This window comes from Lepidochelys kempii, chromosome 10, assembly GCF_965140265.1.
Source record: "Lepidochelys kempii isolate rLepKem1 chromosome 10, rLepKem1.hap2, whole genome shotgun sequence".
NCBI classification, from domain to species: Eukaryota; Metazoa; Chordata; order Testudines; family Cheloniidae; genus Lepidochelys; species Lepidochelys kempii.
In genome coordinates, this window is record NC_133265.1 from 37,850,754 (window position 1) to 37,876,526 (window position 25,773).

At 49.4% G+C, this 25,773-nt stretch overlaps 1 protein-coding gene across 9 annotated transcripts in view; it reads left to right on the top strand.

The window, feature by feature from the left end:
* The window catches only part of C10H8orf33 (chromosome 10 C8orf33 homolog), a 75,490-nt gene that overhangs the window by 15,608 nt on the left and 34,109 nt on the right, over positions 1-25,773 (top strand). For 3 of the 9 annotated variants that reach the window (XR_012161192.1, XR_012161194.1, XR_012161193.1), the window contains exons 5-8: positions 4,979-5,694; positions 12,232-12,322; positions 12,444-12,590; positions 12,758-14,200. Coding sequence is in view for 6 of the 9 variants with exons in the window: in XM_073362921.1 (XP_073219022.1) it covers positions 1,276-1,294; positions 4,979-5,694; positions 12,232-12,322; positions 12,444-12,590; positions 12,758-12,972 (1,188 nt within the window). In the remaining 3 variants the exon portion in view is untranslated. Of the gene's footprint in view, positions 1-1,048; positions 1,295-4,978; positions 5,695-12,231; positions 12,323-12,443; positions 12,591-12,757; positions 23,180-25,773 lie in introns of those variants that run through there. The other 6 variants (XM_073362918.1, XM_073362916.1, XM_073362917.1 and 3 more) reach the window with 4 other exon arrangements.

Here is a 25,773-nt window from a genome sequence, read left to right on the forward strand (position 1 = left end):
GGTCTTTGTGGAGCATTCCAAAAATGCCAAGCAAAGATAAGAAGACGAGTAATCGCGGGTCCACAAATGAACAGCAAAACGGTTGGGTCTGGGGGCGTCCACTCCCCTCCTCCGGGGAGCTGGTCGGCAGTCCTCCCCCCCCTCCTCCTCTGGGGGTTGCAGCTGGAGCAATAGCAGCGTCCGAGGGCGGGGGGGGCAAGGCAAGCTAGCAGCCGACCAGCACTCGAATGGCAACAAAAACAAAAACAAAAAAAACGAAGAAAAACCGTCTGGCCCGGTCGCGGGGGGGGGAACTAAAGCAGGGGCAAAAAGCAAGGAAAGCCCATGCCAGAGGGCAGCAGGACATGGCTAGAAGGGAGCCTTCTTCCCTGGAGAGGGAAGAAAGTTTGCTATAAATTAATTAAAGCACCTGAAGCCAGTCACATGATAATATCTCCCTGCTTCAATCAGACAAGAGGAGGAGTTGAAGCAGAGTGGATTGGCATTGGAGCAGAGAGCAGTTTGGAGGGAAGCAGAGGAGAGTTTGGAGAAGTGCTGCAGTGGGCTAAGACGACCAAGACCCTAGGTAAAGGGACACCTGATTTGTGCAGAGGGAGGGCAGGAAGCCCCACAAGCTGAAGGGCAGGAGAGGGAAGTAGACCAGGGGAAGGAATTGCTAGTTCTAGTGGTTTACCGCTATCCCTAGGGCCCCTGGGCTGGAACCCGGAGTAGGGGATGGGCCCGGGTCCCTCCCTTTCCACTCCCCTCCTCTAGGACACTAGTGGGGCAGTTAATACCCCAGTTCAGGGGCAAGAAACGGTGCCCTGAACCCCCCCCCCCCAAGAAGAGAGAGCACGAGACCCCTCATAGTAGTGCCGGCAATTTGCTGCACGTGGTGTGAGAAGTGGGATCTACGCGCTGGGGACTTAAACCAGGGTTAGCCATCCCTAAGGTCAAGGCCCTAATACAAGCCACCACAGCCCAGCAGGAGGCTACCCGGGTCCAAGCAACCGCCCAACAGGAGGCGACTCAGATGCAGCAGGAGACTAATCATCTGTTGTTGAGTCAGGCTGCCCAGGACCGAGCCCTGCTGCAAGAGCTGGTGAACCAGATGAAGGCCCTTATGGAGCTGAACCACAACTGCGACGGGACCCAGATCATACGGGCCCACCACTGCCTACAGAAAATGACACACGAGGATGATGTGGAGGCATACTTCCTGGCTTTTGAAAGAGCAGCCCAGTGCCCCAACAGGGAAGAGTCTATGCAATGTAATGTTGAGGATCATGGGGAGCAATGTGGCCTAATCGACCTGGTAGGGGTCACAATGACCTTGCATGGGTATACAAGATCAATAAAAATGAATGGTAGTGAGACCACAGCATTAATAGATTCCGGGAGTGTTGTCATGCTGGTCTCAGGGAAGTTGGTGGGGCAAGACCAACTAATCCAGGCCAAAAACACAGGGGTAACGTTCGTTCATGGCACTGTAAATTTCTACCCCACAATCCCGGTACGGATTGTGGTCCAGGGGACTACTACCAGAGTGACTGCAGGGGTGGTCCCCAGGCTCCCCTACCCTGTCTTAATTGGTAGGGACTTCCCCGGGTTTGAGAGCTTACTCCCCCCAGTAGAGCCAGGGGAGGGTAGCAACCTCTGGGTTGAGACGGAGGCACCTACAGATAGCCTCACCCCAATGTTTGCCGAATTTGTCCCAGAGTTATTCTCATCCCCCGGAAAACCCCAAAAGTCTAGGCAGGAAAGGAGGGCAGATAAAAGATTGGGGTCCAGGATTCTAGCAGAGAACCAGAAAACCTCCCTTGTTGGTAGACAAACCTGTTCAGAAGGCCAGGAGATAATTCAGGCCAGTGAGGACTCGGAGGCAGTTCCTAGCCCAAGTAGAGGCAACCCAGGGGGCGGAGTAGAAACAGGCCCCCTGGAATTAGGTCAGATTGGTACCGCACATGAGAATTTTGGGCAGGACCAAGCCAATGACCCGCTATATGCAAATGTGAGGGAGGAGGTAGTGGAAGTAAATGACGTACCTGTGGAAGGAAAGGCCCAAGGCCGTATTATGTGCTCAAACGCGATCTGTTATACGGGATAGCACAAATACGAGGGGAAGAAGTAGAACAACTTAGTCGCACGGAAACCCACAAGGGTAGTACTAGAGTTAGATCACAGTCATCTATTTGGGGGACATCTAGGAGTAGACAAGACACTGGATAGAGTCCTAAGAAGGTTTTATTGGCCAGGATTACATGCAGAGGTCCAGCGCTATTGTACCTCCTGTCCTGAATGCCAGTTGCATAGCCCCCAACCTCACTTGCGGGCCCCATTAGTACCTTTGCCTATTATTGAAGTCCCTTTCGAGAGGATAGCCATAGACATAGTGGGCCCACTGGAAAGATCGGCATGGGGCCACCGAAACGTACTAGTCATCCTTGACTACAACACACGGTATCCAGAAGCCATTCCTTTAAGAAACCCCACATCCAAGGCAATAGAAAAAGAACTACTCCAGGTTTTTGCCAGAGTGGGCATCCCTAAGGAGATCCTGACAGACCAAGGACATACTGCAACTATCGGGCGAAAATACGGCGATTTCAGTTGGGGGAACGGGTGATGGTGCTAGTGCCGACAGCAGAAAGCAAACTCCTCGCCAGCTGGCATGGACCATATGAGATAGTGGAAGCCATTGGGGAGGTGGACTATAAGGTCAGACAACCAGACCGCTGAAGGCCAGAGCAAATCTACCACATCAACTTACTGAAGCCCTGGCGTGACCGAGAGATGTGCCTGGTCATTCGGGGAGCTCCATCCCAGACAGACGACCCACAGGGGCAGGTGAAGATATCTCCTGAGTTGACCCCAGAACAACGAACAGAGGTCATTGATATGATGCAACGGAACCGGGATGTGTTCTATACACAGCCAGCCCGTACGACACTGGTCCAACATCGTATTGTCCCCAGGCCCGGAGTGAGGGTGATGATAAGACTGTACTGGATACTGGAACCTAAAAGGGAAGAAATTAGGACAGAAGTGAAGAAGATGCTGGAACTCAGGGTTATTGAAGAATCCCACAGTGAGTTGTCCAGCCCTATCATCCTAGTTCCCAAGCCTGACGGCACCCTGAGGTTTTGCAATGACTTCCGGAAGTTGAATGAAGTATCCCAATTTGATGCCTATCCTCTACCACGCATTGACGAGCTAGTTGATCAGTTAGGCAAGGCCCAGTACCTAACCACTCTGGACCTGACCAAAAGATATTGGCAAATTCCCCTGGCCAAGAATGCCAGGGAAAAGACTGCCTTCTCTACACCGATGGCCTGTTCCAATACACTGTCCTCCCTTTTGGACTCCATGGGGCCCCTGCAACATTCCAACCACTTATGGACAAATTGCTGCGACCCCATGCCAAGTATGCCTATGTAGATGACTTAGTCATCCATAGCTCTGACTGGGAAATGCACCTAGGAAAAGTAGAAGCGGTGCTAGACGCCCTGCGGAAGGCCGGCCTCACTGCCAACCCTCTCAAGCACGTGATAGGACTAGCTGAGGCCAGATACCTTGGGTATGTAGTAGGGAGAAGTTTGGTGAAACCCCAATGGAATAAAGTGGAGGCAATACAAGGTTGGCCTCGACCAGTCCGCAAAAAGCAGGTCAGAGCATTTCTAGGGGTGGTAGGATACTATCAGAGATTCATCCCTCATTTTGCCACAAGAGCATTGACGGATTTCATAAAGGCTCGGGGCCCCGAGATAGTAAAGTGGACTGATGCAGCAGAAGGAGCATTTGCAGATTTAAGGACAGCCCTTTGCTGCCATCCAGTACTCATAGCTCCAGACTTCGAGAAGGAATTCATCCTACAAACAGATGCCTCGGAGGTAGGGCTAGGAGTCGTCCTTTCGCAGATGGTAGGAGAAGAGGAACACCCGATCTTGTACCTCAGCCGGAAACTCCTCCCCAGGGAACAAAAGTACACCGTCATTGAAAAGGAATGTCTGGTGGTAAAATGGGCTATGGAGACTCTCCGCTACTACCTACTGGGGCGGCGGTTTACCCTCGTAACAGACCATGCCCCACTCCAGTGGATGCACAGAAACAAGGAGAAGAACGCAAGAGTGACTAGGTTGTTCCTATCCCTGCAGCCCTTCCATTTCCGGGTACAGTGTAGGGCCGGAAGCCAATACGGCAATACTGATGGCCTATCATGACAGCACTGCCTCTCGTCTGAAGTAGCCCAACCCCGTGGTTGAGCAAAGGGGGGGGGATATGTGATACAGCATGGCCAGAGGGCAACAGGAGAGTGTTAGAAGGGAGCTTTATTCCCTGTAGAGGGAAGAAAGTTTGCTATAAATTAATTAAAGCACCTGAAGCCAGTCACATGATAAAAACTCCGTGCTTCAATCAGACAAGAGGAGGAGTTGAAGCAGAGTGGATTGGTGTTGAAGCAGAGAGCAGTTTGGAGGGAAGCAGAGGAGAGTTTGGAGAAGTGCTGCGGTGGGCTAAGAAGACCAAGACGCTAGGTAAAGGGACAACTGATTGGTGCAGAGGGAGGGCAGGAAGCCCCGCAAGCTGAAGGGCAGGAGAGGGAAGTAGACCAGGGGAAGGAACTGCTAGTTCTAGTGGTTTACCGCTATCCCTAGGGCCCCTGGGCTGGAACCCGGAGTAGGGGGTGGGCCCGGGTCCCTCCCTTTCCACTCCCCTCCTCTAGGACACTAGTGGGGCAGTTAATACCCCAGTTCAGGGGCAAGAAACGGTGCCCTGACCCCCCCTCCCCCCCCAAGAAGAGAGAGCGTGAGACCCATCATAGTAGTGCCGGCAATTTGCTACAGTATTTTGCCCACAATCCCTTGCTGGTACCAAAATACAATAGCATTCTGCATTCACATGGGTTGGGTGTCCCTTATAGAAGTGAATTGTTCTAATGTGGCACCAACATGGTAAGAAATCAGAGAAGTAAAAGAAACACAAATCTTCCTCTTCTCTCTAGCCATGAAACCTGGGAAAGCGCAAATACAGCAAGGGAAGGCGTCTGCTTCAGGGAGCATGGTGTATAGGAAGCGATCTGGACAGACCTCTGAGACAGCAACAAACTGGTTCACACCATCTGATAATAGCTTCCAATTCAGCTTTGCACTTCCTGAGATGGATCCACAAGCAACCACTGGAACTTTGGAAGAGGCCCAGGGGGTAGGTGGCTCTGAACAGAGGCCCATCAGTGTAAGTTCACTCAAATCTTCTAGTTCTGGGGGAGTGTTGAACTTTTCCACCACTGGACAAGAGCCCAAGTTTGCTTTCAATTTTGTCATCCCAGATAAAGATGGCCCCATGATGCCGTCTGTTGTTACAGGCCAAAGAGCGGAGAGTGTAGCAGAAAATGTGACATCACATGGCTTAGCATCTGCAGGACCAATGAAGCATTCAACCCTGTTGGAGGCTAATATGCCTGAGGTTGTGGGCTGTGTGGGTGGAGGATTAGGGAGAGAGGCTCTCATTTTTGAGACCCCAAAACCAGAGATTGCTTCTGTAGATGAGGTGAAGGCAGGGAAGACAGCAGCAGCTGGAGCGCCCAAGAAGAAGAAGAAGAAAAAGAAACCATCAAATAGTAAGAAGGAGATGGCAGAAGCTGAGGTCAGCAAGAAGGTGAAGGTGGGAGCCAGTGGATGTGAAGACACAGATTTGTCCGTCCAGGACAAGACCATGCAGGTATGTGAATTAATTTCTGGCTAATAAACATAACCTCACTGTTAAGGCTCCATAGTTTCGTTGGAAGGGAAAGTTAATGTATGTGTGGGGTTTCTAAATCTGTGTGGTGGCACAGGCTGGAAACGAATAGCCATTTATTGCTGCTTATCCCATTAGGGTTTCACTGTGACCAGAAACCTAACAAGTGGGGGTGGACTAGGTGGCTCAAGTTGATGTTACTTTTCCCTTCCCTAGAACCATGTCTGAGAGTCTGCAAGCGCTTTGCAGACATGTAATGATTTAGACTTTGTAGCATCCCTGGCTGGTAGGTATTATCCTCATTGTGCAAATGGTGAAATTGAGATACAGAGAGGTTAGCTGACTTGGCCAAGATCAAGATTGTCACAGAGCCAGGAACAGAGCCCAGAAGACCTCCTGCGTCCCAGTCCTTGTCTCTAGATTTATAATGGCACGGAAAGAGGTTGAAGGCACCAACTGCTCTGAGTCCTGTTTTTAAGAGATCATTAAAGTACACCTTACCATCTGCTAATGCTGCACTGAAGTCTATAGTTTCTGTTATGTTTTTCTTTAAAATGTCAGTGAATTTAGGCCTCATGAATGGTCCCAGATCAGCAAGGCTGGAATGTGAAGGCTGCAACACAGGAAACAGCTGTGAGAGGTTCCTCCATCACCCAACTGCTGTGCCTCAACCCTGACCTTGAGAGCCCCCTTCCAAGAGTGTGTGTGTGAGGTGGGAGGGTTCAATCTCTGGCCATTCTGTTACTGGCCTCTCTATTGAGACAGACAACTGCAGTTTATGCGATGTGGACAGCTGTCCATTAGGAACTGGACTGAGACGCACAGACACACCTCAGAAGATGAATCTCAGCAACTACTGCCCTAGACCAGACCAGCCTGGGGTCAAAAGCCCCACAGCCCTTTACCTGTCTCCTGAGGTATCCATCCCTCAGGTGGGCACTGTATATAAGGCACCAGTGGGTAGCTTTCCTAGGTAACCGTGAATTAAATCCAGTCTATTGGGTATGCTGGATAACACTTAGGCTATGTCTACAGTACGAAATTAGGTCGAATTTATAGAAGTCAGTTTTGTAGAAAGTGTTTTTATATAGTCGAGCGTATGTCTCCCCACACAAATGCTCTTAGTGCATTTAGTCGGCGGAGTGCGTCCACAGTACCTAGGCAACCGTCGACTTCTGGAGCATTGTACTGTGGGTAGCTATCCCACAGTTCCCACAGTCTCTGCCGCCCATTTGAATTCTGGGTAGAAATCCCAATGCCTGATGGGGCAAAAACATTGTCACAGGTGGTTCTGGGTACATATTGTCAGGGCCCCCCTTTCCTCCCTCCCTCCGTGAAAGCAAGGGCAGACAATCATTTTGCGCCTTTTTTCCTGGGTTACCCATGTAGACGCCATACCACGGCAAGCATGGAACCCATTCAGCTCACCGTCACTGTATGTCTCCTGGGTGCTGGCAGACACGGTACTGCATTGCTACACAGCAGCAGCTCATTGCCTTTTGGCAGCAGGCAGTGCAGTATGACTGGTAGCCATCGTCGCTGTACTCCAGGGTGCTCTTTTAGCTGACCTCGTGCGGTTGGTCGGGGCACCTGGGCAAACATGGGAGTGACTTAGCCAGGTCATTTCCCTTTTAAGTTTCGTCTCATGGAGATTCAGTCCTGCTGGCAGTCCTACTGCACCGTCTTCTAATGAGCAGCCAGGAGACGACGATGGCCAGCAGTCATACTGCACCGTCTTCTGCCGAGCACCGAGGAGATGATGATGACCAGCAGTCGTACTGAACCGTTTGCTGCCAGCAAGATCTATAAAGATAGATGAAATGGATCAAAACAAGAAATAGACCAGATTTGTTTTGTATTCATTTTCCCCTCCCTTCCTCCCTCTCTCCGTGAAATCAACAGTCTGCTAAACCCAGGGTTTTGAGTTCTAGCCTTGAGGGGGCCATTCTGTTTCTCCTTGATGCAAAGCCATCCCCTTTGTTGATTTTAATTCCCTGTAAGCCAACCCTGTAAGCCATGTTGTCAGTCGCCCCTCCCTCTGTCAGAGCAACGGCAGACAATCATTTTGCGCCTTTTTTTAGCGCATACGCCATAGCACTGGGAACATGGAGCCCGCTCAGATCACTGCAGCAATTATGAGCACTATAAACACCGCATGCGTTATCCAGCAGGATATGCAGAAACATAACCTGCAAGAAAAGCGAAACCAGGCAAGGAGGAGGCGACTGCAGCGCGGTGATGAGAGTGATGAGGACATGGACATAGACTTTTCACAAAGTACGGGCCCCTGCAATGTGCACATCATGGTGACAATTGGGCAGGTTCATGGCATGGAACGCCAATTCTGGGCCCGGGAAACAAGCACAGATAGGTAGGACCGCATAGTGTTGCAGGTCTGGGACTATTCCCAGTGGCTGTAAAACTTTCGCGTGCATAAGGCCACTTTCATGGAACTTTGTGACTTGCTTACCCCTGCCCTGAAGCGCAAGAATACCAAGATGAGAGCAGCCCTCACAGTTCACAAGCGAGTCGCGATAGCCCTGTGGAAGCTTGCAACGCCAGACAGCTACCAGTCAGTCGGGAATCAATTTGGAGTGGGCAAATCTACTGTGGGGGCTGCTGTGATGCAAGTAGCCAACGCTATCACTGAGCTGCTGCTATCAAGGGTAGTGAGTCTGGGAAATGTGCAGGTCATAGTGGATGGTTTTGCTGCAATGGGATTCCCTAACTGTGGTGGGGCCATAGACGGAACTCATATCCCTATCTTGGCACCGGAGCAGCAAGTACATAAACCGAAAGGGGTACTTTTCAATGGTGCTGCAAGCACTGGTGGATCACAAGGGACATTTCACCAACATCAGTGTGGGATGGCCGGGAAAGGTACATGACGCTCGCATCTTCAGGAACTCTGGTCTGTTTGAACAGCTGCAGCAAGGGACTTACTTTCCAGACCAGAAAATAACCGTTGGGGATGTTGAAATGCCTATAGTTATCCTTGGGGACCCAGCCTACCCCTTAATGCCATGGCTCATGAAGCCATACACAGGCACCCTGGACAGTAGTCAGGATCTGTTCAACTATAGGCTGAGCAAGTGCAGAATGGTGGTAGAATGTGCATTTGGACATTTAAAAGCGCGCTGGCACAGTTTACTGACTCGGTTAGACTTCAGCGAAACCAATATTCCCATTGTTATTACTGCTTGCTGTGTGCTCAACAATATCTGTGAGAATAAGGGGGAGACGTTTATGGCGGGGTAGGAGGTTGAGGCAAATCGCCTGGCCGCTGGTTACGTGTAGCCAGACACCAGGGCGGTTAGAAGAGTACAGGAGGGCGCAGTGCACATCAGAGAAGCTTTGAAAACCAGTTTCAGGAATGGCCAGGCTACAGTGTGAAAGTTCTGTTTTGTTTCTCCTTGATGGAAACCCCCCTTCTCCCCCCCTCCCCCCGGATTCACTCTACTTTCCCGTAAGCTAAGCACCCTCCCCTCCCCCCTTCGATCACCGCTTGCAGATGCAATAAAGTCATTGTTGCTTCACATTCATGCATTCTTTATTTATTCATCACACAAATAGGGAGATAACTGCCAAGGTAGCCCGGGGAGGTGGTGGAGGAGGGAAGCACCGGGTGGGGTGGTGGAGGAGTGAAGGACAAGGCCACATAGCACTTTAAAGCTTTTATTGAATGCCAGCCTTCTGTTGCTTGGGCAATCCTCTGGGGTGGAGTGGCTGGAACCCCCCCTCCGCATTCTTAGGCGTCTGTGTGAAGAGGCTATGGAACTTGGGGAGGAGGGCGGTTGGTTACACAGGGGCTGTAGCGGTGGTCTGTGCTCCTGCTGCCTTTCCTGCAGCTCAACCATACACTGGAGCATGAGTTTGATCCTCCAGCAGCCTGAGCATTGACTCCTGCCTTCTTTCAGCAAGCTGACGCCACCTACCATGTTCAGCCCACCACCTCTCCTCGCAGTCATATTGTGTTTTCCAGCACTCTGAGATTGTCTGCCTCCACATATTTTGCTGTGCTCTGTCAGTGTGGGAGGACAGCATGAGGTCAGAGAACATCTAATCACGAGTGGTTTGTTTTTTTTTGCCTTCTAATCTTCACTAGCCTCTGGGAAGGAGAAACATATGCAGCTGGTGGAGGGGAAAAAAGTGGGGAGAGTGGTAGTTAAAAAGACACATTTTATAGAACACTCTTTCACGGTAAACCTTGCTGTTAACATTACATAGCACATGTGCTTTCATTACAAGGTCGCATTTTGCCTCTTATTGAGGGTATGCTGGTTTGGTGTGAGAGATCACTCACACAGGGCTGGGCAGCAGAATTCGGCTTGCAGGCAACCATGGTAAGCCACAGTCTTTTGGTTTCTTTAAGCTTCATAACGTGGGAATGGTTTCAAACACCAGCACCCTCATTTCCCATACGAAGTAGCCGTTGGGTTGCCCATTAAAAATGGGTTGGCAATTTAAAAGGAGGGCTGTGGTTTTCAGGTTCACGTGCAGCAGAAACCCAACTAACCGCCCCCCCAGCCCCCTCCCCCACACACACCCAATTCTGTGGGATGATGGCTTCACCCCCTCCCCCCACCGCATGGCTAACAGCGGGGAAGATTTCTGTGCAGCCACAGGCAAACAGCCCAGCAGGAATGGGCACCTCTGAATGTCCCCTTACTAAAACCACGCTGTTTCAACCAGGTGACCATGAATGATATCACTCTCCTGAGGGTAACACAGAGAGATAAAGAATGGATGTTGTTTGAAGGCCAGCAAACACCAGGGCCATATGCTGCCATGCTTTGTTCTGCAATGATTCCCGACTACATGCACTGGCCTGGCATGGTAAAGTGTCCTACCATGGAGGACAGGATAAGGCTGCCCTCCCCAGAAACCTTTTGCAAAGGCTTTGGGAGTACATCCAGGAAAGCTTTATGGAGATGACCCTGGAGGATTTCCGCTCCATCCCCAGACACGTTAACAGATTTTTCCAGTAGCTGTACTGGCCGTGAATGCCAAGGCAAATTAATCATTAAACACGCTTGCTTTTAAACCATGTATAATATTTACAAAGGTGTACTCACTAGAGGTCCCTTCTCCATCTTCAGGGTCTGGGAGCCCACCTTGGGTGGGTTCGGGGGGGTACTGGGTCCAGGGTGATAAACAGATCCTGGCTGTTGGGGAAACCAGTTTCTCCGCTTCCTTGCTGTGAGCTATCTACAACCTCCTCCTCATCATCATCATCTTCTTCACCCCCAAAACCTGCTTCCAGGTTGCCTCCCACTCCTTGGATGGAGTCAAAGCACAGGGTTGGGGTAGTGGTGGCTGCACCCCCTAGAATGGCATGCAGCTCATCATAGAAGCGGCATGTCTGGGGCTCTGAACTGGAGCAGCCGTTTGCCTCTGGTTTTTTTGGTAGGCTTGCCTGAGCTTAATTTTCACGTGGCACTGCTGCAGGTCCCTGTTATAGCCTCTGTCCTTCATGCCATTGGAGATTTTTTCAAATATTTTGGCATTTCTTCTTTTCGAGCGGAGTTCTGCCAGCACGGATTCGTCTCCCTGTACAGCAATCAGATCCCGTACCTCCCTTTCGGTCCATGCTGGAGCTCTTCGGCGATTCTGGGACTGCATGGTCTCCTGTGATGATGAGCTCTGCATGGTGACCTGTGCAGGTGAGCTCGCCTCGCTGGCCAAACAGGAAATTAAATTCAAAAGTTCGCGGGCCTTTTCCTGTATACCTGGCCAGTGCATCTGAATTGAGAGCGCTGTCCAGAGCGGTCACAACTGAGCACTCTGGGATAGCTCCCAGAGGCCAATACCGTCGAAATGCATCCACAGTACCCCAAATTTGACCCGGCAAGGCAGATTTCAGCGCTAATCCCCTCGTCGGGGGTGGATTAAAGAAATAGATTTTAAGAGCCCTTTAAGTCGGAAAAAAGGGCTTTGTCGTGTGGGACGGGTGCAAGGTTAAATCGAGATAATGCTGCTAAATTCGACCTAAACTTGTAGTGTAGACCAGGCCTTAGTGTTTGGATAGCTCCTTCTGTTTTCACAGACATTAACTAGCTAACACTTGCACATCCCTGGGAGGGTAGGGCAATAGGAGACAGGCCACTAGATTCTCTTCTGGGTTTTGTAACTCACTCACTGTGCAACCTTGGGAAGGTCACTTCACCTCTCTCTTCCTTAGTTTTCCCCACTGGAAAATGACTTATTTTATGTTTGTATAACTGCTGTCAGACCAAAGGCTCCCATAGTGCTGGACAAACATAGGCAAGCAAACCTTCCACATACAGGTGTTGGGAGGCTTCAGTACTGTTTGTGCAAAGGCTTGAGATCATCAGGTGGAAGGTGCTGGACATAAAGTGGCTTCAGGAATATGAAGTGAAACCAGCTCTGAGGGTGTGAAAACATGAACATTCAACTCCTAAATCTGTAGATCCTTGATTTTCCTTGCTGACTAACAGATGCAGTTTTAGTTTTGGGGCAATTTCATTTCCTCCCCTCTCTGTGTTCTGTTTTATGTAGCAGTCAGTTAAACAGCTGTGGAAGGAAGTGGATTGGTGTGTGGAACAGCTGGAACTTGGCCTGAAGACACAAAAATCCACTCCAAAACAGGGTGAGTAAGCCAGAGAGTGTCTTGTTGGAAGGGAAGGGAGGCAGAAGCAGTGATGCAGGGAAAGAGCAAAGGGAGAGAGTTATATTCTGTGTGCACATGTCTCTCCTTTCCAATGATTCAGCTGAAGAAGCTCTCTGTGCCATCAAGACACTCCGCAGTGACAAGGCTGTGCTGGCAAAGAAGTGTCAGGTCATGCGAGCCATGTTTGGAGATTACAAGAAGAAGATGGAGGAGGAGAGACAGAAACAACTGAAGCTCATGCAGGCAGGTATGAGAGGCAGACCTACATAAGGGTCCAGGATGGGAAACGATGCCTGAAAAAAGGGAGCAGGAATACTAATCCCTCCATTGTCCATGTAGCCCTAGAGAATGGAATTCTGGTGCATGAGAAGCCTTAATGGTTTTTCTTTCTGTCTTTCTCTTCCACTCTGTAAGCTGCGAAGTCTGCTCAGGTCGTGGAGGTGAGGGAGAATGCCCGCAGAAAGAGCAGCCAGGTCTTCAGGAAGCGTTCAGAGGCGTCCAGGAAAAGCCCAAGTTCTGCAGGATCCCCTTTTCATCCTCCCAGCCATTCTGAGTCACCACAGGTGTCTGGCACAAACTTGTTCATGATCCCAACTTCCCAAGAGGAATTCCGCTTTAACTTTTTTTAGGAAAGTCCGTTGAACATTTATTGTTTTTGTTTCATGGCTGAAAATGTTGCCAAAACCTGTATAATCTTAGGGGGTGAAAGGATGCTGAGCAGGGAAAAAGGATCATGTTGTGGGAAACATGCATAGGTTCATAGTGAAAAGAGACTAAGTGCCTTAGATCAAGTGTATGTAACAGCTCTACCTATAATGCATACAACTCCACAGACTCAGTCTGTGGGCTGGCTCCTTTCCTCATACACACCTTTAGGAGGTGCCTTTGCAAATTATCAGTATGGAATGAGTTGGACTTTGCATTTCTTTTATCTTCATGGCAATTCCATGGGATAATCTTTTTGTAAAGGGGAGATTCTCCCCCCCCTTTTTTTTTAAATAGCACAAACCAGTTATGATGGTTTCACAGGTCCTGGTCAGTACTGGTATCCCCATCCTCTGCAGTGTGCAAAGATTCAGCATCACTCAGAGAGAGAGAGAGAGAGAGTATGTGAATCACAGGCTACTGGCCATTCAGAGTGTAGTCTGAGAGGAGAATTCTATGATGAAGGTCTACAGATTAACTTAAACCAACAAAGTGGTATAGGGACAGCACCAACTACCACCAGACAAGAAAGGATTTTAGTTTGAGCCGCAGTCCCTTGCTCTCTGGGCCAGTTGGTGGGAGCTCTGTGAAGGAAGCACAGTCAATCTTGGAAAAAGAAGCTTTGCTCTTGAGCAGCCAACTAATGAACAGTAATGACTGACCATACCTAGCTTTCTTTCACCAGAAGGGTGAGTCAGCTCCATGCCAAGCCTTGGGTGGAGGTGAAATAAAGTGGGAGAGCCCAGCAGAGGACTTACTGAAATAAAAATATTTATATGATCAATATCCAATCAGTGAATATTTTTATTTTTTGGACAATTAAATGAGTCTGTTTCCAAAGTCTTGATGATACTTCAGTTAATGTGCCTATGTGTATGCTATGCTGTGTGCATGCAGAGCATCCTCCCTAGTGAGGGAGTTTGAAAATCTGAAGGAACAGGCCATGTTTTAAATAGAGACCTGACATCACTTGTCCCTGAAGAGCTCCGCTTGAATCTTCTTTTCCTCCCTTTTTGTGGCCCAGTAAATCGTCAGAACAAACGGCTGTACAAGCGGATTCTTGAATGTACTGAGAGCAAGAATATTTGCTGGAGAGGACTTCAAAAAACTGTTGCTGAACATAACAAGGAACTTATTTCATCCTTGACTCAGGTATAATAAATTGCCTCCTGGGGTGTGCATATATTTTTTAAAATCTTTAAAATATATATATATTTATGGCTGCACCCCTGAGGAACATCTAGAGCTTGGAAACAAATTTGGTAAGGAGAAGATATATGGTCAGAAAAGGGATAAGTAAAGATGAAGAGAAGGGTGATAGCTTAGCACTTTGAAGGCAATTCTTCTGTTGTATGCGAAGTGCAGCTCTCATGCTGGCTGTATGGAACAGAGTAACAAAGTAGGATTGAAACTCCTTGTGGGTATAAAAAGTTTTTGTATTAAACATGAAAAAGCTATGTCACTCCCAAAGTTCTAGCATTTTGATGCAGTTTACAAAGACACTGCAATAATTTTTTCCATTGCTGTAGAATTATGACAGTCTTTTATCCTCACTAGTTTTGTGGTCTCCATTAGGCAAATTTTGTCTTTTTTGTCTTGCTTCCAAAGAAGCTGGAATTAATATAGCAGTTTACCATAAAATCCTGTTATCTCCAAAGGTGGCAGGGGACATGAAAACTTCTTCCAAAACTTGGGAGAGCTATTCTGTGGGCTTTTACAGGTCTGTGCTTTGGACCTGTATAAAGCTGGTCTATAAAGCCATATTCCCATATTCATTTCCTTGTGCTGCAGCATGGGAAGATCTAGAGTGCAGCTGTTCAGTAAAGGGGTACATTACAGTCCCAGGCAACAATACCTTACCTTTGTAAATTGGAAAGTTGACTGATCACAAGAATGGGAATAGGCTGTGTTCAGTTGATGGCTCTTCCACAGACGCACTGTGTCCCTGAGCAAGTCATTCCAACTGTAAAATGGGGATACTGCTTGCCTATTTCAAAGACTTGTTGAAAGTTAGTTAATAAATAATCGCTGTATAAGAAGCGAGCTTACAGCAGTTTTTAACTCCACCGTTGTTGCTTTCTCATGCTTGAAACATCTCTGGACCATTATCAGTTGTTAATGTATCTCTTGACTGTTTTTGGTTGAAACCGCACAAACCAGATGCTGTGGATTCCACAAAAATGTTGTTTCATAGCAAAGACACAGTGGCTTTTAATTTAAAATTTTGTTATCTATTTGGAATTTGGGGGACTTTCCTTGTCACCGTTTGTAAAAATATGGGGCCTAGATTATGTGACTATCCCTGTAAATTATGAGCATCTCTTGGATACCTTCCACCCTTTGCATTTATATATGATTCTTTGTAGCCTTGCATTGCTGGGCCTTTTGTGGCCACATCTGTAGGCTTGCTTGGGCAGTTGGCTTGGCGTGGTAGGGATCATGGACATCTCACAAAGGAGTTGCTTTTGTACTTGGCTGAGTGTTAATGAAAGTCTTGTAGCACAGGCTGACTAGATAGTCTGGTTTTATAGTGCTGGCCGAGTTACACTGAAAGTAGGCGTTTGTTCTGGTTTTCTTATAACGATCTAACCAGCCTTCTGCTGTAACACCCCAACCATTTCCTTACTGGGGAACTTTCAGCTCGTACTGCCTGTGTTGCTTCCTGGTGTGTAGGCTGCCTCTACAAGTGAATTGTGCAAAATTGAGGTGCTCCAACTCCTAAAGCATTGTTCCAGTGAAATTTAGTCTGCGGATGGGCAGTCACATACTGCAGCATAGCACTGAAGTGTCTGGGCCCTAAGAATTATCATTCAGGTGAGGAAGAGAGTGGGTTGTGGAAGCAAGAAGGCTGGAAGGTCGGGGGAGTGGGGGGTCGGTTGCTTGTCAACCCCTTTTCCTGTGGGAATCAAGTATGGCAATCAGAGTGCGGTGGGTCCCTCCTTATGATACGGCAGTCAGATGGAGGAAAGTTGCATTTTGAAGTCTTTGTGCTCCTCTGATTTGGTGTTAGCAATTTCTAAAAGAAAATTCTGTGGATTATTTTATGATAATTTAATTTTTACTTTTCAAAACTCTTACCAGGCAATAATGATCCAACTGCTCACCAAGCTGGATTGTTTGAAAGAAATGTCATTAATTAATGGAATGGATTCATTTATACTGCTAATTGCTGTTGGACTGCCTAGAGAGTGGATTAACCCGAGCTGTATATTTTTACTTGAGGCAATTGTTTTGAATGAGTGCTGCTAACTCCTCTTATAATGATGCATCTTATAGTTGTGGGAAAGTGAGGGTGTTGAAGAGGGTAGAGAATTAAAATTCAGTAGTACCCACTGATGAATATGCAGTGTGACCCACTGGAGAGAGAGGGTTTCCTGTTAGAGCCCAAAGTGGCATTGTGCAAATTTAAGGCCCTGATTCACCAAAGTACTTTCAGCATGTGAGTGGTCCCTATTCACATAGCTGTCAAGCACATGCTAAAGTGATTTGCCGAATTGGGGACTTTATTTCCTTTGAATAGATCAAAGGGACAGATGATAGACTAGAAAAAGTTGAGGCTGATCTTCATTATAGGCAGAGCTGATAGCACTGCCTGCAGTTAAGATTGTCTGCCACTTTCCATTATAAGATGTGTTTTTGGTTGCTCATTAACAAAGCCTACAATTTTGAGCCAGAGATCACAGAAGTCAGGGAATCTGACTTCCAAAGGCTTCCGTAACTTCAGCCCCGGGGGCTGGGAGCTGCAGGGTCCTGTCGCCTCCTCAGCGGCAGGGAGCTCCCGGCCACTGTGGGCAGGAGGGGTACCCTGAAGTTCCCAGCTGCTACCGGTGACATGGGGACCCCTGCAGCTCCTCGGCCACCGTGGCAGCAGGGGGATTCCTGCAGCTCCCCGCCAGCTGCAGCAGGACAGGGGGATCGGCAGGGCAGGTGGACCCCAAGAGCTCCCTGGCCACCCCAGCGGGGCAGAGGGACCCCCAGAGCTCCCTGGCCCCCACCATGGGGGGGGGGGAGGCAGAGGGATCCCTGCAGCTCCCCGCTACTGTGGAGACAGGGAAACCCTGGAGCTCTGAGCCCCCACAGGTGGTGGGGGCCCCGCAGCTGCCCAGCCCCTTCCCATTTTATCATGGATATTTTTAGTAAAAGTCAGGGACAGGTCACGGGCTTCTGTGAATTTTTCTTTATTGCCCATGACCTGTCCTTGACTTTTACTAAAAATACCCCGACAAAAACTTAGCCTTACTCATAACGTTGCCAAATTTCCAGCTATTTGGGCAGAAATTTTCCATGCCAGCTGTTTGCCTCAGGCTGCAATTTTTTTTTATTTTAATTTAATTTTTTTTAAATTTTAGTTAAAAGTGAGTGGCCATTTCTAAGAATGAGGTTGGGGAAAATACGCCATTTGCTTGTGCTGGAAAAAAGAAAATCTTACATCCATTTCATTGAGACGCTCTAGTGTCCCCATGTTGTGGAGCGGGGACTTGAAATTTCATTGGGAATGGGGCAGGAGCTTGGCCCTTGTATCAGGAACGTGTGTTTTGACATCCCTGTGAATATCTGACTAAATTTGGCCAAGTTATAAACCTTTGATAAATCTCAGTTTGCTCAGACTCAGTGGACACTTGTTAGAGTTTAATAGCTAAATCTGAGGTTTTTCTTTGAGTGCTTGCTCATGTCGATTCCAATATAGGGGTGCATGTGTTGCGTGCACCATCCCCGGAAATTTTTCCTGCTGGTGGTTTCTGTCGGGTCAATTCTGGTACATAGGCACCTGCCAACCTGCTGCCTCCTCAGTTCCTTCTTTCTGACTGTGACAGTTGCTGGAACGCTCTTGTTCTCTTGCGCTGCAAGCAAATACTCATCACCAGTGCCGAACAAAAGGACAAAGAAGTTGGACCGGGGACGATCCTCTTTGGGAAAAGTGACAGACAAAGTGAGACCTGTGCCAGGCTACTCTCACACTGGCGACGACCAGCCTGCACCATTGATTCTGACCCCGGGAAGGGACCCATCGAGTCCAGTGCGCATGGATTCCCCACCTAGGATGAGCCAGAAAGATGACTCAGCCCTGGCCATGCCAACTACGCCAGAGGCATATGAGCCAGCAAAAGGCTTTCAGTCCCTTCCAGCACCTTCTCTGAGACGAGGCCAATCGGAGGTAGGCCTGGTACCGCAGGAATTGTCCCATGGATGCAAGTACCCATCTTGGGCAAGCCTTCAATGATGGTGAAACACTTCCTGGTATCTCACTCATCCTCTAGAGACTCCACTCCTGGCCGATCACAGTCCTGGCACTGCTCGCAATCACAGCACCGATTGGAATCCCGACAACAGTCATGACCCTGGCACCATCCCACATTGAAGCACCAGTCACATTCCTGGACCAAATCTTCATCAAGGCACCGCTCCTCAGTCGTGATACCACCACACGGCACGGGTGGGTAAGGCACCTCCGTGGTCACCCAGAAGTGGGTCCTCAAGCTCAAAGTCGATGGCAAGGTCATATACCTTGCAACGGAGCAGACATCTAGCAAGACCTTGGGCATCCTGTGCCGGTGACCCAGGGGTTGACCCAGCCAACATGGCCACCTGTGCAGTGGCAGAGGCCACTACAGTGGCCAATGTGGACTCCATGGGCAGCACGATCCTACCGAGCCTTCCACATTGATCGGTCCCACTCGGCACCCTGGAAGGCAAGGGCACCTCAACCTTCCCCTTCGAAGAGAGGTTCAGTTCCAGGCGCAGAAGTGGATGAGACCCAGGATACCCCCGTGGGGGAGTGACCAGCAACGAAAGACATGAAGGCCCAGATGACAGTACAAGCCTCCTCCTCATCTTCCCCTGATGAGGTAGTCAATAGCACCCACACAAGATGATTACAAGGCCCATCAGGAGCTCTTGTGTCGGGTGGCTCAAATCCTGAATGTGCCAGGGCTGACTCCTCTATCTCTTCTGCTTGTAGACATACTGGCACACTCGGGTCCAGCCAGAGTGGCCCTACCTTTAAACGAGGTCATTCTCTAGCCCATCAAGGCTTTGCAGGTGGAACGGAAGAAAGGGAAAGCTCAGTGGTTTGGGCATTGGCCTGCGAAACCCAGGGTTGTGAGTTTAATCCTTGAGGGGGCCATTTAGGGATCTGGGGCAAAAATTGGGGCTTGGCCCTGCTTTTTAGGGGGGAGGGATAGCTCAGTGGTTTGAGCATTGGCCTGCTAAACCCAGGGTTGTGAGTGCAATCCTTGAGGGGGCCATTTAGGGATCTGGGGCAAAAATTGGGGATTGGTCCTGCTTTGAGCAGGGGGTTGGACTAGATGACCTCCTGAGGTCCCTTCCAACCCTGATATTCTATGAGTACCTTTATACCCATCCCCCATTGTGTTCCCTAGTTGTGGCTGCTGCCAATGAGTGGGGGAGAGAGGGACAACAAGGACCCTCACCTAAGGCAAAGGAGGCCAAGAAACTGGACCTGTTGGGGAGAAAAGTCTGCTCTATGCAGAGCCTCCAACTGAGGAGGCCCTCCTAAGTTGCTTACCATTTTAATTCATGGTCTGCCATGTTAAAGTTCAGGGAACTCTCATAAACAGAGTCCAGATCAGAGTTTGCAGCTTTGGTGGAGGACGGTAAGGCTGTATCCAAGGCATCCCTCCAGGCGGCTTTTGGGCCATGGCCACAGCCGTCATGATGAGGTGGAGCTCTTGGCTCCAGTCCTCTGGACTCCCTCATGAGGTCCAGGAAACAATTTAGGACCTGCTGTTTGAGGGAGCTTCTCTCTTTTCAGACTAGACAGACGCCCGCCTAAATAGTCTGAAGGATTCCAGGGCCACTCTGAAGTCGTTAGGACTTCACATGCTGGCCCTGGTTCGTAAACATTATGAGCCGATTCCACCAGCCTCAACAGCAGAGGCAGGACTTCAGTCAGCAGAGAAACAAGGGCTTTAGGAGGAGACATACACCTTACCCCCCTTCAACATCCATGTCTGCACCTGCAAAACAACCTGCAGGGTCTAAGCAGTCCTTATGAGGGCGCGCCTGAGGACAATGCAGAGACGTGGTGGAAGGGCACGTGAACCTCATACAATCCACTTTCAGGAACGTGGGGCTGCTGATAAACAAGCACAAGTCGACTTTCTCTCCTATACAAAGGAGTTCATAGAAGCAGTTCTCGACTCGAACCAGGCCAGAGCCTCCTTGCCAAAGAACCACTTCCAAGCCTTCAAAGAGATCATAAACGGCCCGAGGTCCTTTTCCCATCACCATGGCACGAAGATGCTTGAGGTTCCTGGGATATATGGCCTCCTATACCTACGTGGTGCAACATGCGCAGCTCAGACTGTGGCCTCTTCAAGCATGGCTGGCATTGATATGTATACCAGGCTGTCACCTGTTGGACAAGGTGGTCACTCTTCCCCGAGCAGTAACGCTCACTCCTCAGTGGTGGCTGGACCAGGACACAGTGAGTGCCAGAGTCCCCTTCACAATGCCTGCCCCTTCAATGATTCTGGTAACTGATGCCTTGGACATGGGATGGGGAGCTCACTCCTCAGGACGCCAGAGGAATTAGACTTACAAATCAATGTCTGGGAGCTAAAAGTGGTGAGCCTAGCCTGTCAGGTGTTCTGTCACAACCTACATGGCAAATGCATGTCAGTCCTCAGATAACCAACCATGATGTTTTATATAAACAAACAAAGGGGGGCTCGCTCCTCTCCCCTGTGCCAGGAAGTGCTGGTTCTATGGGGATACTGCATTGCTCACCCCATTCACCTGGAAGCCTCCTATCTACCAGGTGCTCAGAACGGGGTGGCGGACCACCTGAGCAGATTCTTCACCAATCATCACGAGTGGTCCATCCAACCAGACATCTTGAATGCAGTTTTCCAGAAATGGGGGTCTCCCTAGGTGGAGCTGTTTGCGACCAGGTTCAATAGGAAATGTCCCCAGTTTTGCCTGTACCTAGGAAACAGCCTGAGCTCACTCTCAGGTGCCTTTCTCCTTCCCTGGGGAGGGAGGTTTCTCTACACCTTCCCCCCCCACCCCCCCACTCATCCACAGGGTCTTGCTTAAGGTAAGGAGGGACGAGGTGCACATAATCCTTATAACACCAGCATGGCTGCGCCTGCATTGTTTCACAACCTTGCTGGCCCACTCGATAGACACGCCAGTCAGCCTTCTGGTGCTGCCAGACTTGAACTCCCAGGAGCACAGACATATGCTCCACCCCAACCTCAAGTCCCTACACTTGACAGCCCAGAAGCACCATGGCTGAATGAGGCAGAACAGAGTTTCTCAGCATTGGTGCGTGCTTTTCTTATGGATAGCAGAAAGCCGTCAATTAGAATGGCCTATTTGGCTAAGTGGAAGCGGTTTACGCTGTGGTCACTGTGGAGAAAGATCCTACCTTTGGAGGCCCCACTGCCCGTTGTCCTGGATTACTTGCTCTACTTGAAAAAGGAAGGTCTTGCGGTATCATCCATCAGGATTCACTTTGCTGCAATCTCAGCATTCCACCCAGTGGCGAATGACCGGTCGGTATTTTCAAACCCGATCTGCGCCCAATTCTTGAAGGGATTAGAGTGTTTGTATCTACAAGTGCATCAACGTTTGCCTCCTTGGGACCTCAACCGGGTAGTGTCAAGACTGATGGGACCACCGTTCAAGCCAGTGGCAACATGCCCCTTGCTCTACTTATCCAGGAAGACTGTCTTTCTAGTAGCCATTATTTAGGCCAGAAGAGTCTCAGAAATCCAGGCCCTCCCCTCTGAACCACTGTATATATTTAAGGTCTGACTTTGACCACATCCGTCCTTTCTCCTGAAAGTGGTCTCACATTTTCACAGTAGCCAGGACATTTTTCTTCCAGTCTTCTATCCCAAGCCTCATACTAATAGGCAAGAGCAGGGGCTGCTACACTCTCTGGACGTTAGAGGTCCATTGGCCTTTTACATAGAAAGGACCAAGCCGTTCTGAAAGACAACTCCAGCTTTTCATCGCTATCGCAGACAGGATGAAGGGAACCCTGTCTCAGTACAGAGAATCTCCTCTTGGATCACATCTGCATCCGCATGTGCTATGACCTAGCTAAAGTGTCACCTCCACACTTGACAGCCTTTAATAAAATTTACTTTTTTTAAGGCCAGGATTGGATTTTTGGTGTCCTCCACACTACATAAGATCTCAAGCCTCTTCAGCAGCATTCGTGGCTCAAATCCCAATCCTGGTTATCTGCCGGGTTGCAACCTGGTCTTCCATACACCAATTCACCTCACGCTATGCCATGACTCAACAGTCCAGAAATTATGCAGCTTTTGGCACAGCAGTCCTCTGGTCTGTGTCGCAGCGAAACTCTGATCTTATCACCTAACTGATTGCTTGGGAATCAACTACATTGGAATAGACATGAGTAAGCACTCAAAGAAAAAAAGACGGTTACTAACCTTTCCTAACTGTTGTTCTTCAAGATGTGTTGCTCATGTCCATTCCACAACCAACCCATCTGCACCTTTGTTGGAGTTGCTGGCAAGAAGAAACTGAGGAGGCGGCGGGTCGGCAGGTGCCTATATACTACGCCATGAAGGTGCCACTCCAGGAGGCACCAGAGTCGATCCAACAGATACCAATAGGGGAAAAACTTCCAGCAATGGTGCATGCGGCATTGGAATGGACATGACCAACACATCTCAAAGAACAACAGTTTTATGGAAAGGTTAGAAACCATCAATAACAGACCTAAAAGTGTCAATTCTTCAACAACAAAAACTTCAAAAACAGACTCCAACGTGAAACCGCAGAACTGGAATTAATTTGTAGATTGGACACCATCACATTAGGCCTGAATAAAGACTGGGAGTGGTTGGGTCATTACAAAACCTAAACCTAATTTCCCCCTACTGTTACTCAACCTTCTTGTCAACTGTTTTGTAGTGGTAATGAGAGTGGCCCATTTCAAAGTTATTTTTCCTCTCTTGGTATCCTACTGTTAATTGAATTGTCTCGTTAGACTGACCTCACACTTGGTAAGGCAACTCCCATCTTTTCATGTATTTATATCTGCTTCTGTCTTTTCCACTCCATGTATCTGATGAAGTGGGTTCTAGCCCATGAAAGCTTATGCCCAAATAAATTTGTTAGTCTCTAAGGTGCCATGACTCCTCATCTTTTTCTGTTTGCACTAAGTATGCTCCATCCCCACAGAGCGATTGAGCATGTTCCATCCTAGGGCTGCAGGAGCTGAGCAGCACTTTCCTTTCAATTGCTCCTCCTGGTTGCCAAGAGGCTACTGAGGTGCTGGGGGCCAGAACTGAGCAGGGAGATTGTCTGTCTCTCCTGGGCTCTCAGGGTCCACCCTTGCAGGCGCCCTGGCAGCAAGGAGGAGGAGGATACTTTATTGGAATACAGAGGGGTGAGGAATGGCATCTGGGAATGAGGAGGTTGTGGGTAGAGGGGGGAAAGGAGCTGGAGGTGGGTAGAGACTGGCCAGGGACACATAAACTGAAGGGTCTATAACCATTAGAGTACACTCTCCTCCAGAACTTGGAGCTGAATCCAGAAGTCCTCAGTCTCTACATTCCTCTGTTGTCAGCAAATAACTGTGAAATCCATTGGCAAAGTGTGTGTCTAGTGCAGGGGTCTCAAACTCAAATGACCACGAGGGCCACATGAGGACTAGTACATTGGCCCGAGGGCCACACCACTGACCACCACCCACCCCCGCTGCCCTGGCCCTGCCCCCACTCCACCCCTTCCGTGAGGCCGCACCCCTGCCCCACCTCTTGCCACCCCTTCCCTGCCCCCATTCCAACCCCTTCCCTGAAATCCCCACCCTAACTCCGCCCCCTCCCTGCCCCCAGTGGGTGCAGGAGGGGTGCGGGATGCAGCAGGGGGCTCAGGACAGGGGGTCGGGGTGCAGGAGGGGTGTGGCAGGGGGCTTAGGGCAGGGGGTTCGGCTGCAGGAGGGGTTCAGGGGGCGGGTCTGGCCCGGCACGCACTGGGCGCAGGGCAGGCTCCCTGCCCTGCCCCGCCCTCCCCTGCCCCCATGCCGCTCCGGGAAGCGGCCGGAACCTGGGGGGACACAGGGGTCTGTGTGTTGCCCTGGCCATGCCTCCAGTTACCTCCCCTGAAGCTCCTATTGGCCGCGGTTTCCCGTTCCCGGCCAATGGGAGCTTTGGGGGAGGTACCTGGAGGAGCGGCCAGGGCAACACAGACTCCTGTACCCCCCCAGGTCCCGGCCGCTTCCTGGAGCAGCGCAGGGACAGAGCAGGCAGGGAGCCTGCCCTGCCTCCAGTGCACGCCGGGCTGGAGCCACTCTATGTAAATGCTGGGGAGGCGGGGGTGCCGTGGAGAGCTGGCGGGCCACAGAAAATAACCCCGCAGGCTGCATGTGGCCCACAGGCCACGTGTTTGAAACCCCGGTCTAGTGACTGGTCTACATAGGGTAACAGCCTACTACAGCTACCATTCACTGCATTAATTCAGGTGGTAGAGATCTGTGCTGAAGATATAAAGGGTGAACCCGGGGGGTTGGGTTTGGAGGGGGAATCGATATAGTTTCATGTGATGGCATTTGTTTTTTCAGGGTTTTTTTTTACACTAGTAAATTACATCCAAAACAATTATGTTAAAAGAATATTAAGGTTGGAGTCAAAAGGTTGGAAATAGCAGAACTGAGGTTGCTGGTGCCCTGGGGTGAGCCTCTGTCATCGTGCAGAGTCAGTAATGGATGGGAGAAGGCCAAAATTCTCTTCCGGCTCAGGGTTATTTCACAAAGAAGCAGGGAGTGGGTTGGAAACAAAGAAATTGGAGTTGTTTTTGCTGGTCATTGAGCTGAGGAGTGTTAGATGGCGGAGGCAGCCAACACCTGGGCACAGTCTCTGTCCCTTTTTGGCTTGGCACCCTCATCTGTAATAATATCCCACAGCAAGGGCTCTGAAACACAATCCCATTCCAGTCAGGCCCTGGAAAGAGCAGCACCACCAGTCAAGCTTTCCCTACTCACTGATTGGCCCAGTACTGACAGCTCCTTTTATCAGTTTCCATTTTGGCTGTAATACCCAATGCTAAGAGCCGATTGGCCAACCACCTCCTTCTCCTTCCCCCTGGGATTGGTTGAAGGAGTGAACTGATTGGTCCCTGGGCTGCCCATGTTGTGCATGAAGTAATCAGGTGTGACAGCAGAGCATTCGAGTGCCTAGACATAGAAGAACAGCCAACGGGAGATCTTGGGCTCCCTGCAAAGGTGCAGCTGGAGTTATCTGTGGAGTCCCAGCAACCACTTCCATCATCTGCTTTGACTGCCTCTCCCCAAGGCCAGCAGAGAGAGAAGCCACCTGAAGTCACTCCCACTGAACCTTTATCTAAAGTAACAGTTTGTTTATCATTCACCTTGGTCATTTAATCTTTTTTTTAATAGTGTTAAAGAGGGTGGGGAAAAGTGCATTTAACAATCATTGGGGGAGAAAATATTTTATATCTTCAACTAAAAATGAATCCTGAATTACAATTTTTTTTAAATCAAACAAAAGAAAACCTTGATATTTAATTAAAACAGCAGCCAAGGAAATAATCAATACTCGATTTAAACATAATAAAAGAAAAGACTTAATATTCAGGCTCCAAGGAGGAATTGGACTTGGAGCTACCTAATTTCACATAGAAACTAGCTGTGAAGTTCCTGACCTAGGATTCTTTGGGACTCTCTTCCCCTGAAGATATTCCCCCCCCCCCCCCCCCCAAGA